This window comes from Pteropus vampyrus, unplaced genomic scaffold (genome assembly GCF_000151845.1).
Source record: "Pteropus vampyrus isolate Shadow unplaced genomic scaffold, Pvam_2.0 Scaffold123, whole genome shotgun sequence".
NCBI lineage: Eukaryota > Metazoa > Chordata > Mammalia > Chiroptera > Pteropodidae > Pteropus > Pteropus vampyrus.
In genome coordinates this window covers 1,514,651-1,533,274 of record NW_011888904.1, presented here as the reverse complement: position 1 = coordinate 1,533,274, position 18,624 = coordinate 1,514,651, and the positions used below count along the sequence as shown (strand labels likewise).

Below are 18,624 nucleotides of genomic sequence, written 5' to 3'. Positions count from 1 at the left end.
CAACTTACCAAGCATTTTTGTTGTAATCATGTACCTTCAGTTCATGCTTACCCCCAAGCTCAATAGTCTGGATGTTCATGCTTTTCAAGATTTTTATATCTGCATTTAACTCCATAGCTGTTCCTTCCTTTTTGGAGAGTGTGAAGCTATCTTAGCTCCACTGTTGGTTTACATGATAATTTGTAAGATGTTTCCTGTGTCTAAGGATAGTTGAGTTTACGTGACAATGACCCACTTGGTGAGGGAGCAGTTACTGTATAATGCTTCTAAAACTCCAGTTTAGGGTAGAAATTCATTAGAAAAGTGAATGTTCTGAACATTAAAATTGAAAACGGGCATTTTACATGTCATTTGATGAAATGTCATTTTAACCCACCTGCAGCAGCCCTTACAGACCGCAGAATGAGGAGCATATGTATCTGAGGGTGGAACTGGGCGGGGTCTAAGGGAGCCCTGCACAGCTGCGAGCACTCCGGGTCTCCGACCCGAGAGGCTGGTTCCCAACTTGATCCATTTAGCAACTGAAGATTCCAATAGGGATTTTTTTCCCCCAGATGAGCATATCTGATTTTGAAGCAGAAACTAAGAATAAGATAGGATTTATCTAAATTCTCATCTCCCTTCGGTCCATTCTTCATATTGCTGTGAGTAATCTTTTTAGATGAAATGATCTGGGCCCTGCGTCCTTTATTCTCATCTCCAGCTAAAACTGCCCTGCCCAGTCTGCCCTCCAGCACAGGGACTTCTGTATTTCAGCTTCCAGGCCTTCACCCATGCAGAGTTCCCCTGCTGTGAACACTGCACCCTTCCCTGACTCTAACTCCTACTGAGGCCTTCAGATTGAGATCAAATGTCACTTCTTCAGGGAAGCTGGTCCATACTCGCAGGGCTAACTCAGGTTCCTCTTTTGTACTTATGCTACCATGCCCTGTTTTGTGATTATTTGATGCCACTAGCTCCTTTCGAATGCCAGCTCCAAAAGGCAGAGATTCTGCTCTAGTATCCACCTTGAGGTGCCTGGCATGGTGCCTGATACCTGGTAGATGTCTGGTATGTCTAAGAATCAAGAGAGTTAAGGGACTTGTGGGTATTCAGAATTACAGCATTCCAGAATATCCTATCTGACTCTCATTCCTTGATGGTGCATGGAAGTTAAGGAAAAAATGTTTACACTGCTCAGGCTGCCATAACGAAATGCCATTAACTGGATAGCTTAAACAACAGATGTTTCTCACAGTTCCAGAGGCTGGAAAGTCTAAGATTAAGGGGCCAGCAGATTTCGTTCCTGTCGAGAGGCCTCTTGGTGTGCAGACTTCTTACTGTATCCTCACATGGCAGAGAACCTTCTTTAGAGAACCTCATCTAAACCTAATTACCTCCCAAAGGCCCCACCTCGAAATCCCAGGTTTTGGGTGGGACACAAACATTAAGTTCGTTCATATGAGCTAAATGACAAGTGTTCTTGATTTTCCTTTAACACTCAGCTGTCCTTTAGTCTGAGAAATGTCTAGTTAATTTGAGACAAAAAAAATTGTGCATAAGTCAAGATTGTATGTATGTACAGGCACTCTGTTTTATCCCTCTTTGCACTGTTTGTGAATTGTGGAACTCAGCTGAATGAAGCTGACCAAGAGAGTAAGAAGAAAGTATTCCTTAAAATAATGAGTGGGTCATTGACCGCTGCTTTGTTACTGTAGAAGTGCCATGAAGGCAGTGACTTGTTTTAATTGTTTAGATCAAACCACCTCTCTAGTCGTTCTACCTTTCATCATCAACAAAACACATTCAGTTCAGGTACTCTTTGGGAACCAGCCAGCAGTTACTTGCTCCTGATAGAGAGTACACCAAAAAGGGGGAATGCATTTAGTTGCATTGAGATGGTACCTTTTTGTTTCATATGATACTAGGAAAAAGGAACCTCTTTTCGGGGGGTCATATCTGCAGTAATAGGTGACTTCTAGTATATAGCTTTCTCCTTTTCCTTGGGCAAAAAGAAGCTTCAGAACTTTCCTCAATCTTACTTTTCTGAGAAAAGAATGATTTAAGAAAAGAAATTTGCAGGCTCCCCACTCCTCACTTCCCCCTAAAAAACAGCCACAGTGTTTCAAGAAGGACATAATAGGGAAAAATGGTTATGTATGGGAACCAAGTACTTTTTATTTGTAATATGTGTGTGAAATATGGAAGTAAAGTGTAAAAAAGAAGTTAGGAGGTGAGGGCCTAAAGATGTAATAGAAGATGTAACTTGGAGATGTAATAGATGTGAATGCCTTGAGAAAGCTAAGGCGAAGTCCCAGAGGAGGAAAGATTTGCTGTTGCTGTTTGGAGCTCTTTAAAGCATCTGCTACTTGTGGGCCAGGAACAGAAAAGCATGTTGTTTTTGTTTCTAGGAGCAATACTAAATACCTTTGAGTTTAGATCAACTCAAACTAGAGAAAACCATCCCTAATAATTGGTTTGTGCTTTTAATAGTTTCTTCCATGTTTAGCAAATTTGTCTTATATCTGCTCACTACTGTAAAACCACCCTTATTTAAAGACAAATCATTTCGAGTTATGATTTGAGACTTGTGGGAATACAGAGCATTGGATGCCTGAAACAAACTCCAAAGTAAGAATTTAAACCTCCCTTGATGCCCCACTGGCTCCCAGGCTAGATTAGGTCTCCCGTGGCATGTGATGACTGTCTCAACCCCAGCTCTCTCTCCATGGTGTGTGCGCTGCATCCTTCAAGACAGTCTGAACTTCAGGGCAAGGACTGTCTTCTGATCTTTGTATCCACAGACCAGAGGTTCTCATAAACGTCTGTTCAATGAATGAATCATAATCTTCCAAATGAATGAATGAATGAATCATAATCTTCCAAATGTTGTCGTTATCATTATTACTCTCCCTGTTTCAGAGACACTTTGAACTTCTTAGGGATTTGTCTCTTAAATATCAATGTATAACATATGATTCCATTTTTTATGAAGTTCTAGAAGAGGCAACTCTGGTAGAAAAAAACTAGTTGCCTCTGGGAGGGATGAGGGAGGAGACTTGACTGGGAGGGACATGAGGGAACTTTCTGGTAGTAATCTGTTATCTTGATAGGGGTTTGGGTGACACAAGGGTACACATTTGTATAAACTTAGTGGATATACTGTTAATATTTGTGTGCTGCATCATGTGAAAATTTTACAACAAAAAAAATATTGACCTTTAGTTAATGATATAGTTGAGGATTTTTAGAAGGATGGGTACAGATATCTGCAATTTATTCAAAATACATAAATAAGATGAATTGATGGAGAGATAGAATACTAAATAAGTGATAAGCATAGTAAAATGTTAATAGACTTGGTAAATTGACGTTCACTTTAAAATTCAAATTTGCTGTATGTTTGAACATTTTCATAATAAAATGTTGAGAAAAATCATTAAGGGGCTTATCACAATATTTGATGTTAGAGATACGTTGACTCAGTTTAGTTATTTTAGTATGTTATTCTTAGACTGCCATGAAGTTATACTAGAAGAAATATTTGCTAGAGGGGAATATAAGCCTATGGCATAGTAATTCAGTTTCCCACTAATAATAATATGGCAACCACCTCTTCCCTCTCCTCAGGCTCAGAATACCCACCACAGATTGTGACAGGACGAGGGGTAAAATAGATGCTAATCAACTAATTTTTTCTTAAGACTACCCCAGAAGTGAGCATCTACCTCTCCCTTGAAGGAACCAGGGTAAGTATCATGATTTTCCTGCCAATACACAGCAACTTTCAAGAAATGCCAGGAAAACCTTCTTTTAATTACATATATTTATTAAGTACACACACAAAAATACTATTTAGGTAATAACTGCTTAATAAATACAATGCATTCAGAATAGATCTGATACTTTGTATTTAACTTTTAAAAAGTAGTCCTTCCACGATGAAATTTGGATCCTTCGTTTTTACACAGACAAAACCTAATCTTTTATAGTGAAAGGCTTTTGCAAGTTAATGTCCACGCAGCAGTCTAGTGTAACCTATAATTTAAATGGCTTTCAATGGAAAGAGCTATTTCCAAAAAAAAGATGAAAAAATGTTTTGAGTTGTCTCTGCCCTGTCAAGTTTCGGTTGTTCCTTTTCTGGCAGTTGCAGCTCTTTACAGCTCATACCAGAGTGTGTATTTCTCTAGCAGTGCTCCTCGTTTTGAGTTAGAAGATAAGCCACACCACGCCAGTCTGTTCCTGAGAAGGTAAGATGATCTTAGCTTAATTAACTGCTCAGTAACTTAAATTTTATCATGTTAAATTAGAGATGTCTTAGCTCTTACTGAAGGAGTGTCAACCTGACAATGTACTGAATGGTGGAGCTAATGGGACCCATGTTGTCCATCAAGAATATCAATCTCCAAAGTTAATATGGCAGCCACCTCCTCCCTCTGGCTTCCCTTATCAACAGAAAGATCCATGGGATCTGTCATCTATGAAAAATCTAAACCCTAACTGCATTTTCAATATCTGTAGTTCTCAAACTGTGGTCTCCAGACCCACCGCATCAACTGGGAATTGGGTAGAAATGCAACATGGGGGCTCTCACCCCAGACCTATGAAATCACAAACTGGATTGGACCCAGCAATCTGTGTTTTAACAAGCCTTCCAGGTGATTCTAATGCATGCTAGAGTTTGAGCACTTTTCATATCCTCTGCCCAAAAGAAGGGCCTGGAAGAAAATTCAGTGGACATAAATTTGTATTATCTTAACCACTAAACTTGTGGTAATTTGTTATATCAATAATAGGAAACTAATATAAATTGTTAATTCATTCATATAAATGCATGCCAAATAACTGTTTCCTTGTAAATAAAATATTTTTAAATAGCCCATAGTATGTCAGTCCTACGAATAACTGAAATAGTGATAATTAGTGCTATGGTTAGTTAAATCGGTTAATCTAAATGGTTAATTTCACAAAATAATTGAAAGGGTTTGACTCTATTTTTCTCTTCAATGACTCACCAAGAAAGTGAGTGGCCTACATTTGATTATCATTTTTCTAGTGCATTATATGGCAAAATGAACCAATCATATTGTTAAATAATACAAGAAAATGTCATTCTAGGGAACACTGAAAAGTAGCATGTTCCAAGTTTATATGAGAACCAATCACTGTATACAGCTTGACAAACAAAAGTAAAAATTTATCAACTATGCTTCCTATTTATATGAATAGTTTTCATGGAATAAAGAACTAATTTATAAAATTCAAGAAAACATGATTCATATCGAATAAACTTATAAATGGCCAGAACATTAATGAACAGATGTGAATGGGTCAGATCTCAGTAAATATGTTTTCAGTGTTAAATGCCAATTCTACGTTTTAGAACAGTGGCCGTCACAAAATGAAACAAAAGGTGCATATACCAGTAGAAGCACAAGGTGATCCCTGTAAGAGCAGGAGGTAATGTAGAACTTTGATTTTTTAAAAAATCTTATTCTTTTAAAATTTCCTTTTTTCTCTGTACATGTTTTACAATTCTATCTAGATCAGTATGCTAGTATATGTATATATATAACTTATAAATAATCAAAATTTGGAGTGTATTCACTAATTTTTTCTGATAGGGGTTACACTATTAAAAACGTTTAGACTATCACTAACAAGAACCACCAAGTCACTATCTCTGTCACAGCCTTATGCCTGCTTCTGGTCTAAAGATGAACACTTAAGTGATTTAAACAAAAAATTTCAAACTATTGCTAAACGCAAGTTTGCCATCAACCTTTTAAACAGGTTAACATACACAAAAAGTGTGTCAAGGGTTTCAAAGTAGCATTTATTTTTAAAAAGCACATTACGAGGTAGACTTATACCAAAATATTCAGTGCATATATTAATAAAAGGTTTATTAAAACCTTAAAATTATATGTAGGTATGTATGTAGATAAAATAAATTCATCTACAATTCTACATTCATCCATTTGAAAAACTCAAAACAATTCAATTGAAAAGGTAATAGCCAATTACACTGTTAGAAAGCTTTTCTAATTTTTAAATGAAGAACTTTTTATCTCTTAAAAGGTTCATGGGAGGGAGGTAGTTTTAATTTTAGATTTTAGAAGTTATTTTACTAAATCATTCACTTTATGACCAGTTTTCAATGAATGTGAATATCTTTACTAGAAGGTAGGTAAAAGATGCCATAATTCTTATTATTCTGTTTCTACTGTGTCAAAATGGTAATATCCAAGCTGGGCCAGTTACATAACTTGTGAGCCCAGTGCAAAAGAAAATGTGGGCCTTTCGTTCAAAAAAATAAGAATTTTCAGATGGCTTCAGCAGAGCATTAAACCAAGCATGGTGCAAGGCCCTAAATGACTGCACAGGTCATAATCCATGAAGCCAGCCCTGCATCTAAGTCCATTTCAGCTGTAAATGGAATGCCAAAACCTTAGTGACTTTTGTCCCTTTAGTCTCTAGTACTGGGCTAGGCATATAGTGGGGATTCAAATGTTTGTTAAATGAAAAAGGGTCTTGCAGTTTTCCAGATCAACAAGAAATGCATTACTTTGATGAATACAGTCTGTTCATTGTAATAATAAATAATGAATTCCTCTGGTATTGAATATTTTTAGCACATCACATTCTGGCTTCGTGGGAACTTTAGGCCACATAAGGTGAAGATTCATTTGATTCATTCGACAAACAGTGAACAGCTACTCTGTCAAATCCTGTACCAGGCAATGAGGGTACAGCATAGATAAAATAGCCCCTGCCCTCTAGGAGCTTACAGTCTAGCACAGAACTTACAGCACCTCAGAGCCCAGTGAGAAAACGTTCTAGTGTCCAGTGTATTATCTGGAACACTCCAAATTCCCAAAAATGTGAATCTAAAATTTATCAGAAAGCATAATTTAGAAATGGAAGATGCAGTGAAATTTAAAAGAAAATTCAAACATTCAATCTTGAATGTAAAAACCATGAAATCTAAATGAGGGAGAAACTTAGGAAAGCTGAAAATTCTATTTTAAATACTTTGGACCAGATTTAAATTTTAAAAATTGTTTTATTGTCTCTGGGCGACATTTTCATTTATAGTGACATTTATATACACATATATATATAGGAGGTGTGTGTATGTGAGATGTGTTCCTTCAAGGTTTGATAAAACCCATATTTCTATCGCTAATTCATTTACAACAAAAGCATACAGGTTAATTTGAGACTTTCCTTTAGATAACAATTTCCATTATCATTTGAATGGGAGAAATTCTTAGGAATCATCTTTAGGGTATAAATTTTGGTACAGTCTTATTCTACGATGAGACTAAACTGTGTCTTTGTAACATCGTGTGATAATTTAAGCATATATTTTAATGGTTATTGGCAAAGTTTAATGGCATTAAAAATACTCTTAAGTCTGTCTAGATCTGATTTTCATTGTTTTTTTTCCCTCCTGCATTTTTTTTTTTTTTTAAAAGCATGAGACCCCTGTGCAAATGCAGAGCCTTTGTTGTTGTTTTGCTATTCTTTGGTACATTGCTGTTTATCCCTTAATCTAGCAACATCCTTAGTTTGTAGTATTTTACTTAGTGGCAAATGAAAAAACCACTAGCCTAGGCTTTAACTGGAAACTTCTATTATCCAGATGGTTATTGTGAATCTGTCAGAAAGGTGGTAAGAAACCAAAAGAGTGGTCTCAAAGACTATGCACCAGAGCTTGTCCAGCTCTGCAGGCACTAAGCAGGCTTGATTATGGCATGTCCCAGCTCACAGCAGATGAACACAGCACATTAGAAGGAAGTGGGAGAGCCTAAGAGGCAGGTGTTTTAATAGTGTGGTAAGAGACAGAACAAACTATTTAGCAGATATAAAACATTTTTGAGTTTAAAAAAAACAAAACAGCAATCTGAGGCAAATGATTATATATATACCTCAGGGCTGAGGGAATCACTTTATAATAATTGATATTAACTCATTTGTTATAGCCCTTTACATTTTATGAAGTATTTTATATAAATCAGAGCTCATTGGATATTTGTAATGACACATGAATATAACTTTTACTTTTTATCATGAAAAGTGTATACCGAACATGCTGTTTAAGAAGGCGGCAGGGAGGTATACTAACATATCTGCAAGACTTGCATCAAAAATAATTATAAGTTTTTAATTTTGGCACTTAAGAGATATACACTAGTTATCTAAAAATTCACATAAATGCTTTCTTTCATGGCCAACACTGGCTGTCACTTAGTGAAATTTCACAACTCTCAGTGACTGCTGGTCACTAAATAGGGATGATTGTCATCAGTAAATTATCAGAATAGTTCTGCTAAACCCAAGCTTAACATACTGTGGATGCCAACACCATATATTATGACTAAATGGGAAACACTAGGCTTCTAACAGATTTTCAGAATGTTTTTCCTATATTGCACTTTCTAGCAAACAAAACTTTAATACTAACAGTATAATGTGATTTGGTTCTAGACAGAGGAGTAGGAAACATGTGATTTACCTTTTCCTTGCTTGTTTTTTAGAAATTTTTGGTATAGCTTCTTCTCAGGGATGTAACAAGGAAAAATAACAAAATATATATATTCTTTGGGCTTCTGAGAAAAAAGACCACACATATTTTCAAAAGGTTAAAATAGAGGTCTCTTCTGCTCTAGCCACTTCATTTTCACAACTGAAAATAAGGAACTATTTTCTACTATTTGATGTTCCTAAACTCATTTGACATAGCATTGCCATAAATAACTGTTCTGCAGAAAGCTTTTTAAAACAGAAGTATAATTTGTACATTTACCAACAATTGTACTATATTACCAGTTATAATACATTTACCAATTATCATGAATAAAAATGACTAAATAAAATTTAGAGTTTTTAGAGTAAAAAACTCCAGATTCGATTTTATACTCTAAGTAAAATGTGAAATTGTAAGATGTAATTTCCTCCAATAATATACCATTCCTAAAAGCCTTTAATTCCTTGATTAATAACCCTGATGACTTTTTGATCCTAATCATACCTCAAAGAGAACAAAGGTGGTTTTGTTGAGTTTGCAGGCTATTAATTTTTAATTCTCATCTGTGTGGCTCTATTTTTATACAAGGCTATTTAGCCTCCATCTTTCTTCATTTTATAGCTACTTATTCTGCTTAAAGTTTTTTAGTTAGAAATGGACTGTATGTATGCCCAGCAGTTTATGGTATTAATTCTAATGAAAACTGTCAATCTTGTAAATGTTCTTTTACATGGAGCAGAAGGTAAGCCAGCTCTGTAATAAAAGAACTTCCAGAGGATGCTAAACAAGTAAATCAACAGGTCAGTTTATCATCCTTTGTAAACTAAAGGGTAAAATGGTAGAGTAACAAGCACAGGCTTTGGACTAAAACAAACAGACCTGGGTTTGAATCCCAGTGCTGCCACCCAGCTCTGTGACTTTAAGCAAATCACTTAACTTAACCTTTCTGACCCTCCATTTCCTCCAAAGTAGATTGGTGCTTATGCCACCTCCCTTGCAAGGTCTCTGTGAGGATTAGTTGTAAAGTATTTACATTATTGGACACATACTAGGTGCTCTCTAATGGTTAAAGAATCATGGACTAAAATTTAAAGTTGGGCAACATGTGTGCCCAGCATCTGACATGGAACTCTCTCCAAAGGGGATGCAATTTACAGAAACTTCTTTGGATTATCAATACAATCATTGTAGTTAGTATTTAATGTTAACACTGAGTGTTTTTGCCTCCAAAACTTTTCTTTTAAACATGTTTTTTAAAAAGTTTATGGCAAACCTGTGTTTCACTGTACTTTGCTGTAAATTTTTTGATGACTAATAAGTTTCTAATTTTTTTTAACAGCCAAGGTAAATTGATCTAATTTTTAAAATTTGTACCAGAGCCTACATTGTTCCAAGTGAGATGTAGTCTTTATACATGTGTGTGAATGACTGTCTGGTAGGTCTACAAAGAAATGTCATTTATATTCATGTATTTGGGTTGCTTAAACATTTTTGTAAGATTTAAAATACTTTTCTTCTTATGGCTGGGATTCTCAGCTTCTACTCCCATGCCTCCCTTTTTCAATCTATTGGCCAGTTTTACGGGCATTCACAATAATACAACTTAAAGACAAAATAAAGTGTTTGTAAGTCATTGTTTTAACAGACAGCATAATACAGTAGAAATTGCCCTGAGCAAGGAATTAGGAGACTTAAATTCAAGTCCTGGCTCTGCCACTAACTTTTCAGGATGGCCTTAGACAAGTCACTTAACTTCTCTCATTTGTTAAATAATGATATTGATTCTATTTTGCATTTTCTACCTCTAAAATTGCTTTAATTTACTTATTATTTTTTTAATAATTAAAACACCTTTTGGGAGTTGTGTTAAGCACCTGATGGGTACAGAAGTATTTACTGATGTTTAAGGTAGTGTTTTACAAACTATGATCCAGGGACCATCTGAATAAAGATTGACTGGGGTTCCTGTTAAAAATACAGATTCCTGTCCTCTCCCTGGCAGAATCAGAACCTCCTAAGATGAGGGTGTTTTCTATATTTTTCACAAGCTCCTCAATAATTATAATGTACCCTAATGTTTGAGAATGACTAGCCTAAGGGAGTGTGATAGAGAGGGAAAAAGCTAGCATGTGGCTTAAATTACCCCAGTCTCTGACAGATTCCCTCTAAACAACATACCATACAAAATGGAGGAGACTAGAAGTAAGCTTCTTACTTCAGCAGAGCAGTCAGCCTTGTGCTTGAACTCCGCTTGATGCTTTTTACTTGCTGCATCCCATAACAAAACACAACGAAAAGTCTTCATATCAGCTCTTAGTCTTAACATCCAAGTCACTGACTACCCACAGCTATGCCAACAGCTTGAAGAGGACTGCAGCTCTCCTCTCACTAATACTAAGAGAGTTGAGCTCATGCCACTTGGCTCAAGGAAGAAATTTGACTAAAACACACCCCTTTACTCTCAATTGCCCCTCCACTCCAATACTATAACATGTCATCCTGTGTGATTCAAATAATCTGGCAGAGAAAATAGAAAATCTGAGCCACATTGTTTTCATCACTGTAGTCAGAAAGTGTACTAATCCAATAAATAAATCCTCTTCTATACAACAGAGATGACCAAAGCCCATTCCTTTTCCTCTTTTTCTTTCTAATGCTGTTGACATGAACAAAATACGAAGTAAAGACACATGCTAGATATTTTAAAATTCATCAAGTAAGTTAAATTACAAAGAGAGGTAATATTTTTTCTAGACTTTCACAAAACTATCCCTCTCATGAGGAAAAAATATGTATAATTTTAACAGGAAGCTTAAAAGACATTTTGTTGCAAGACTATCTAACAGTTATGAGAATAATGCCATTATCTGTGCTCATTATAGAGAAAAATAACAGCAGCTTTAAAAGGCCAAGTATACTGATAAATGAAGATGAAATTTCTTTTTCAACCAGTATGCCAATATCAAACTTCTGGGTTTTAGTCTAGTGTCACGGTTTCTTCTAACCTAACCCAAACTCCTGCCAAATGTCCACAGAATTCACACCAAAATCAAAAAACGAAAGAAAAGAAAAACTTGACAAGAGCTAACATGCAAAATCACCAGAGGAACTGGAGTTCAGTGGCACAGATCAGCAGGAGCTGAGGAATGCTGCAAAAGATGCTGCTGCATAGAGTCCGACTTGGCGATGCCCTACAGTGCTGGACGACCAAGTACTCAGGTCACAGGTGTGTTCATGGACCCATAAGAACCAGGATCTTCACCCAGACTTTTAAGATCTTCTAAAAAGAAAATACTTCACCTAAATTGAAGTAATTTATAAGTCAAACACCAGAAGAGTTCCTTATTTGATAAGTTGTGCCTAAAACTTTGGCTGATACAAAGAAACCCGTCCACTAAGGCACCCTGAGGCAATCTGACAATGTGTTGGAGAGAACTTCGTTGTCAGTACCACATCATTATGAGAGTACAGAGAACGGATCACCCGCAGGGGACTGGCTTCTTTGGGCAAACAGTCAATAAGTTCACTACACTGTTTGTCAAATCCCAACAAGCGAATTCCGTAGCCATGTGGGGAAGAAATCATTCGCCCATCAGGACTGAAGCAAAGTTCTTTGATATAACCCCTGCCTACATTGGCTTCTTCAATGTAATGAGTAAGTCGTAGAGAACAGCGAGGTGAGACAGGTCGCACGGGAGCTCCTTCTTGGAATTCATAGACACAAGTCCACTAGGGGGAGAGAAAAGAGACAAACCAAAGTTATAGACCCCAAATAGTACTATAGATATTCCTTTTTAAAAAAAGCTCAACAAAATGCCAAAGCTACAGAACTGTTGTAAGAAATCATTCAGATGAATATTACCTCTCCTTCAACTAACAAAACTTGTAGGACCCATACCTTTTTATCTTCATAAGCTAAGATTATTCTATACTATGCTGTTTTAAAGCCTTTTATTCCCAGAGGTTGCTGTGAATTCTGTAGTAATAATTCCCTTTTCTGAGGGTAACGACAATCTTGATATTTAAAAAATTCTAGGATTAAGACAATCAAACCCTAGAATAAGTCCTGCATACTTCAAAGGTCCCTCCTTTCAGTTGTAGCTTCTAGAGCTAGTGAGATCGTTGGAAGACGCCTGCTTCCCAGAGTATTGAAAATCATAAGGTCATATAAGACCTTCTCCCCTAGTCATTCGTTTAGTCCTTTCCTTTCCCAAAGTTTCCCCTGGTTTTTAAAAAGAGAAAATTATAATACTCAATTGGCTTAGCAAAATCTCACATTTAGCCAACCTAGCTGAAACATCTCACTCCTGTGTTTACTGTAGAACGGTTTTTATAGGATGTGATGAAGGAGGAAAGAATTAAGAAGTTGGGCACAATCTGAGCTGATGATTGCTTTAAAGTACTTCCCAGCTTGCCACACCCAGGTCAGAGAGGAGGAAGAAGGGTTTTCAAGGGAGTAAGATACTATGAGCACACATGGCAATGGCAATTTGTTCAATCAGCCCTGTTGAAGGCGGAGTGCTGCTGCCTGTACCTCTTGATCATCAGTGTTGCTTGAGCACCGAAGAAGAGTGGCCCAGCCTTTTGGGTGCAGCTGTAAGGATGTGATACAGTTTCCACGGTCTCTCTCACCAGGAACTTCAGGGGTTAAGACTTCAAGACTATTTCGTGGTGAAACTCCTGAGATACAAGAAAATTAGGATGTGGGATTTATATTATCAGAGAACTAAGGCAGTTCATCAAAGTTGCGGTTTCCATCAGCCACCCCTGATGCCTTCATTCCTTTGTCTGTCTTATGCTACCACATTTAAAAACAAAAAACAAAACATGATGCCCTCAATGAATGGGGTGTGAGCCTGTCTCTGGAGTGAGGGTATGGGCAAAGGGTATATCGAGGACTAAAACATTCAAGTTCCTATAGCAGGAATCACCAATAACCTAAGGCTAAGGCATTAAAGCTGACTTGGGGTCCTTTTGATTTGGATCTACATCTCGGAAAGCTCTTAATTAAGTAAAACCAAAGTTATGTGACATAAAAAGAATCTGGAAAAGTAAAAACAATTCTTACCTCAGAGGACCTGGTGCTCTCTAGTTCAGAGAAGGAAATACTTGGAGGCCATGAAGACTGCTTTTATATAAATAAAAGGCTCTTATGTAAACAAAGAGCAGGCCTTATGGCCACCAAGAACAGAACTATAAACAACAAATAGACCTATACTTTTGGAGGTGAGGGCGGGCGCTTCGCATAGAGGCATGTCAAAACAAGGGGCGGGAGACATTGCCGATCATACATATTCCTGGTACTCTGCTATGGCCCATCATTTCCTTCTAACTAGTTTCCAATGAAAGTGACTGCTGTACTAAGCTATTGTCACTAATGGGAGTATATCATATCCTTCAGATATGTGGAGAACCACTTTCACGGACATTGTAAGGAAGCAGCTTAGAAATTTAATATCAAGAGAAATATTTCAATACTTTCCTGCCTGTGAAAGGAGTTGCTTTGAAGATAATGAGCTCCTTCTGTCAGACACTTTGTGAATTGTTTCTCAAAAAGACGTTATCTTCTAAGAGTCCCTTTAGATTACTACAGCATTGAGAGAAACTTGTGAAGCTCTAAATTACAGTTACAACTAAACTATATCTAAATAATGATTTCACATGTTACTGAACTTTAATAACAATTTTCAAGAAAAACAAACTGTAGTTCAAGAATTAATTTTGAAAGTCTATAACACAAGCAGAAAAGAAATCCATTCTAAATAGCTAAGTAGTGGTTTTCAAACCGTGCTCCTTGGCGATTCCTCAAGAGCTGGCAAAAGCAGAGAACCACTTAGGGACTAGAGTGGAGATAAAGTGGGGAGGACTTGAGCCAGAGGTCTGTTTTTATTTGTGCTATATCCCTAAGAATCCACAGCAGATTTCATGTCAAAAATGAGTTCTAATCCTGAAATGAATTTGAAAGCCTCTGCTCTACACAGCTATTATATCTGCCAAAGTATGGTGCTAACATATTCTGACACCTTAAGTGCCAGGATTTCCAACTTTCAGAGCAACCTTACCTATAAGCCCCACCTGCTTTCTTTTCACTCCCTAATTTTCTTGTTGGGCCCCAATACATCATCTCTTCTCCCAGACCTAATTCTCTATAACATAAAACTGCTGTAAAGTTTTGTTTTGGGGTTTACTGATGCAATAAGCAAGCATGTTAACTATTCATCTCGAATTAAGTTTCTTTTTTCTCATGGATGGTTTAGTTAATCAAAAAAGATTTTTCTCAGTGATTATTAAGAGCCTTGGCTTGTTTCCCATAGCCAAAGAGAAGGAGAAGAACAAGTTGAATCTGCAAAAGAAGTTTCTGCTACAAATCAAAGGAGAGATGCTACACATCTGGGCATAAACCTCTACATTTAAGAGGGGGAGATTTTAACTTTAAAGTAAAGCATTCCAGTCTTCACCATCCAGAGAAAAGTGGATAAGCTATAAATTAGGTTAGGAAGGGCTCTCAAGCCATTCTACTCACATACGTAGTCATGCAAAATAATCAAGTATGCATTTGTCAGGCACTTACTAAGTGAGGCCACCCAGGGAAAACACATATTAGAAGCCTAATGTATAGTCCCTACCCTAAGTATCTAGGTAGGAAACATGCTTATCTCAAAAAGGTAACCCCAAATTACAAAATACCATATCTGGCCATCAGTCCACAAAGAGGACAAACAAAGAGTGCTGTAAGAGTTTAGATGTGGATTGTTTGGAGAGGGATGGTAGGTAAAATTCGCCTAGGTAGAAAGTATTTCAATTAGGGGATGGAAGGAATAGGCTAAGCAGCTAGTTATGCCAGAGTGGCTGAGGAAAAACCGGCAAAAGCAGAGTGGGGCCTGACTGTACCTCATGTTATCTCACAAGCCCTCTGAGGCTATCAGGCATAGCCTCAGATAAGGAAAGGGCAGAGTAAAAAGCCTACTGGGCTGGAACCAGGTGACTTCCATAAGCACATGATAAACTCAACCCCTTATATTTATACAGCATTGTTACATGCATAATCTCATTTAATTTCCATAACAACCTTGATTGGGATCTACATTTCCCACTGCTTCCTCTCCATACTACACCAAGCTAAGTGCAGGAAATAAAATCAAAGCTTAAATTCCAGCAAAAATTTACGCCCAAGATATTCAACCATAGAGACTCTGTTTAGCTTTTTGAAAATGATAATAGAAGGGCAAGGAACAGCTTCATCTCTGTTGGCTAATTTTATGGATTAAAACCAAACCAAAGAAAGCTATTTCGTAGAACTTGTTGTTGCATGATTATGAAATTCAACTTTTAACTTACCTTCTCTTTGCGAGGCTCGTGACATGTGTTTCTCAGAAGATGAATTAGAATCATTATGATGACAAGGTGACCCAGAAACTCTAGGACCAGATGAACTCGACGAAGTGGTCAGATCTTGAAAATACAAAAAGTTCTGACAATATACCTAGTGAAACTCTGGTAATGTCTCAACTTTTATCACCTACTGTTAAAATCCATACTGTTACATGGCAATCCATACCGTTATCATTTCTTATAAAATGGGAAAAGAAAATTCAATAAGAATGAAAACTGCAGTGTTCAGCCTATTTAATGTTAGAATAGGGTCCAAAGAGCAGGCCCATTACTGAGAACATGAACAGATCATTCTTAAAGCATACCGAAATCTTCTACTATCATTCTTGAAGTTATGTGAATATTATCTTTGAAATGCAATACAAACTTTACATTGAAATATCAGAATTACCCTTAGAAGACAGAAAATCTTCTTGGTTTTTTAATCAAATAATGTCAACTAGACCTTTAAATCATTCCTTCTCACTAAGCTCAAGTTGATTATTAGTGTTTAACCTAAAAAAATTTTTTGAATCCAAAAGGATTGATTATACTTGCATATTTATGAAATCCCTTGCTTGCAAATAAATTGGTAAAACTTAAATTTCTACTTTTGCAGTGAAATTGGGCAACTGCAGTACAGTGATGTCTGCATATTCCCAAAGGAGTATTCAGAATTGGCCCTGTGCACACAGGAAAAGGATTCTTACCATTCGAAGCTGATTTTTAATAGCAAGTTATGTGTTCCAAATTTGTAAACATTTTTTCTGGGTTCTTGTTCATAAACACATTATTATAAACGATGGGTATGTTCTTCCCAAAGGTAGATGAAATACAGTTTCATCACATATATTACCACATAATATAGAAAAATTATAGTACATAAACTTTTCTGAGCCCCAATTTCACTTAAGTCTAATGGAATCAGCACCAGGAGAAGGAACAGGGATTTAGCAAGAGGATGTTTAGGGGTCATAAGGTAAGGTGGCACCAGCGACCTGTGTCTGGACATTTGGAAGTCTAAGATACAATATAGACTTGAAACTACAACTCTATATTGACTATAACTCAAATGCTCTGCTGGATTCCAGAATAACTTAAAAAGATTGATACTACATTAAGCCATCACTGATTTTTGAGATAGCGATGGTTTAGAAATATTGGTGAAGGATTTTTTTGGCTAGTTAAGAGCTAAAAGGAAATATTTTTAGAGTTAGCAGTTATTCTTCCTAGGTCATTCGTGATACAGAAGCACAAATTAATGCTATGTCAGAGATACATATAGATCATTACACTTTCTTGGGGGAAAAGCGCTCACTGAACTTTCTAAAGAATGTCTTAATGTTCTTCCATTCTTCCTGCTACCATTCTCAGGATGGAAATATATACCATCTCTATGTCTGAGATTCTCTGGAAAATTCTCCAAAACAAGAAAAGCTTACCTGAACTTGATGTAGTTCTTCTTGCTCTCAAAATGGGATAGCTGCCTACTTCTAAAGACTTGGTTAAGTCAAGATCATGCAAAATCAAGAGATACCCAGAGGATGTTGAGATCAACATTTTGGAACAATCCGGTGTTAATCTCATTCTCATGAGAAAACGTGTGTGAAAAAATTTCTTATGTGGACACCCATCTTCTGTACACCTACAGAAAAAAATCAAACCAACAAAACTTAGAGTTATCATGAATATAAGAATTCAGTGATAGTCATGTTTTTGCTCTTCAATCTATAACTTACAGTCATCATATACTTAGTCTTACACACATGATCAATTTTTTATTTCGCTCACCATTCGTTGTTTCATCTCCAACTTTCCTTTTTAGATTATTCTTTCTTTCCAAAGTATTTTTTAGTAAGACTTTGTCGAGGTAAACTAACTTTTTATTGTTCTGAAATCTTTATTTCATTCTTCTTTTCGATTAAAGGTTTAACTGAGCATATAACTTTAGGTTGATAGTTATTTCTTTCTGACTATCAAGGATAATATTCCACTGAGTTCTGGCTTCCATTGTTGCTATTTTTTAAGTCTGCTATCAGTCTAATTGTTACTTTGAATAACTTATCTTCTCTTTGTCTTTGGAGTACTGCAGTTTCACTCTGATATGTGTAAATTTAGATTTCTTTCTATTTATCTTTATTGGGATTAATTTGACTTTGTCAGTCTTAATATTCATGTTATTCATATATTCTGGAAAATTCTCCAACATTATTCGAATATTGCCTCTCACCTATTTTCTCTATTCTCTTCTGGGGCTCCAAACAGATGTTTGAAACATTCACATTTGACTGTCTTTGTCTCATAACTGCTCTTTCATGTTTTCTATCTCTTCATTTCCATATTACATTATTCAATATCTTCCAATCTTTTCTTTTTAATCAGCTATTTAACCTATCCTGTTTGTATTTTTTTTAATGTCCATAGTTCTTTTTTTACCTTAAATTCTGTTTGGCTCTTTATCAAATCTGCCTGGTCTTCTGGATAGATTTTTATTCCTTACCTATTTCTCCCTTTTCTTCCCCCTTTTATTTTATTTTTTTGTTAATTTTTAAAAAATTGTAAACTGTATCATACCTACAGAAAAGTATATAAATAGGAACAAAAAGAACGAACTAATCAAAAACAGACTCATAAGAATAGAGGACAATCTCGTGAGGGCCAAAGGGGAGAGGGTTGAGGGGCTGGGAGAAAGGGGTGAAGGGTTAAAGAAGTACAAAATAATAGTTGATAAATAGTCACGG

General features: G+C 36.3%; 1 protein-coding gene across 1 annotated transcript in view; it reads right to left on the bottom strand.

The window, feature by feature from the left end:
* Window positions 1-7,025: 7,025 nt before the first annotated feature.
* Window positions 7,026-18,624, bottom strand: part of DCAF10 (DDB1 and CUL4 associated factor 10) — a 43,482-nt gene continuing 31,883 nt past the window's right edge. Inside the window, exons 5-7 of the mRNA XM_011366219.2 lie at window positions 15,851-15,964; window positions 13,047-13,192; window positions 7,026-12,241 (exon numbers count right to left, since the gene is read on the bottom strand). Of these exons, the coding sequence (XP_011364521.1) occupies window positions 11,873-12,241; window positions 13,047-13,192; window positions 15,851-15,964 (629 nt within the window). The 3' untranslated portion in view covers window positions 7,026-11,872. The remainder of the gene's footprint in view (window positions 12,242-13,046; window positions 13,193-15,850; window positions 15,965-18,624) is intronic.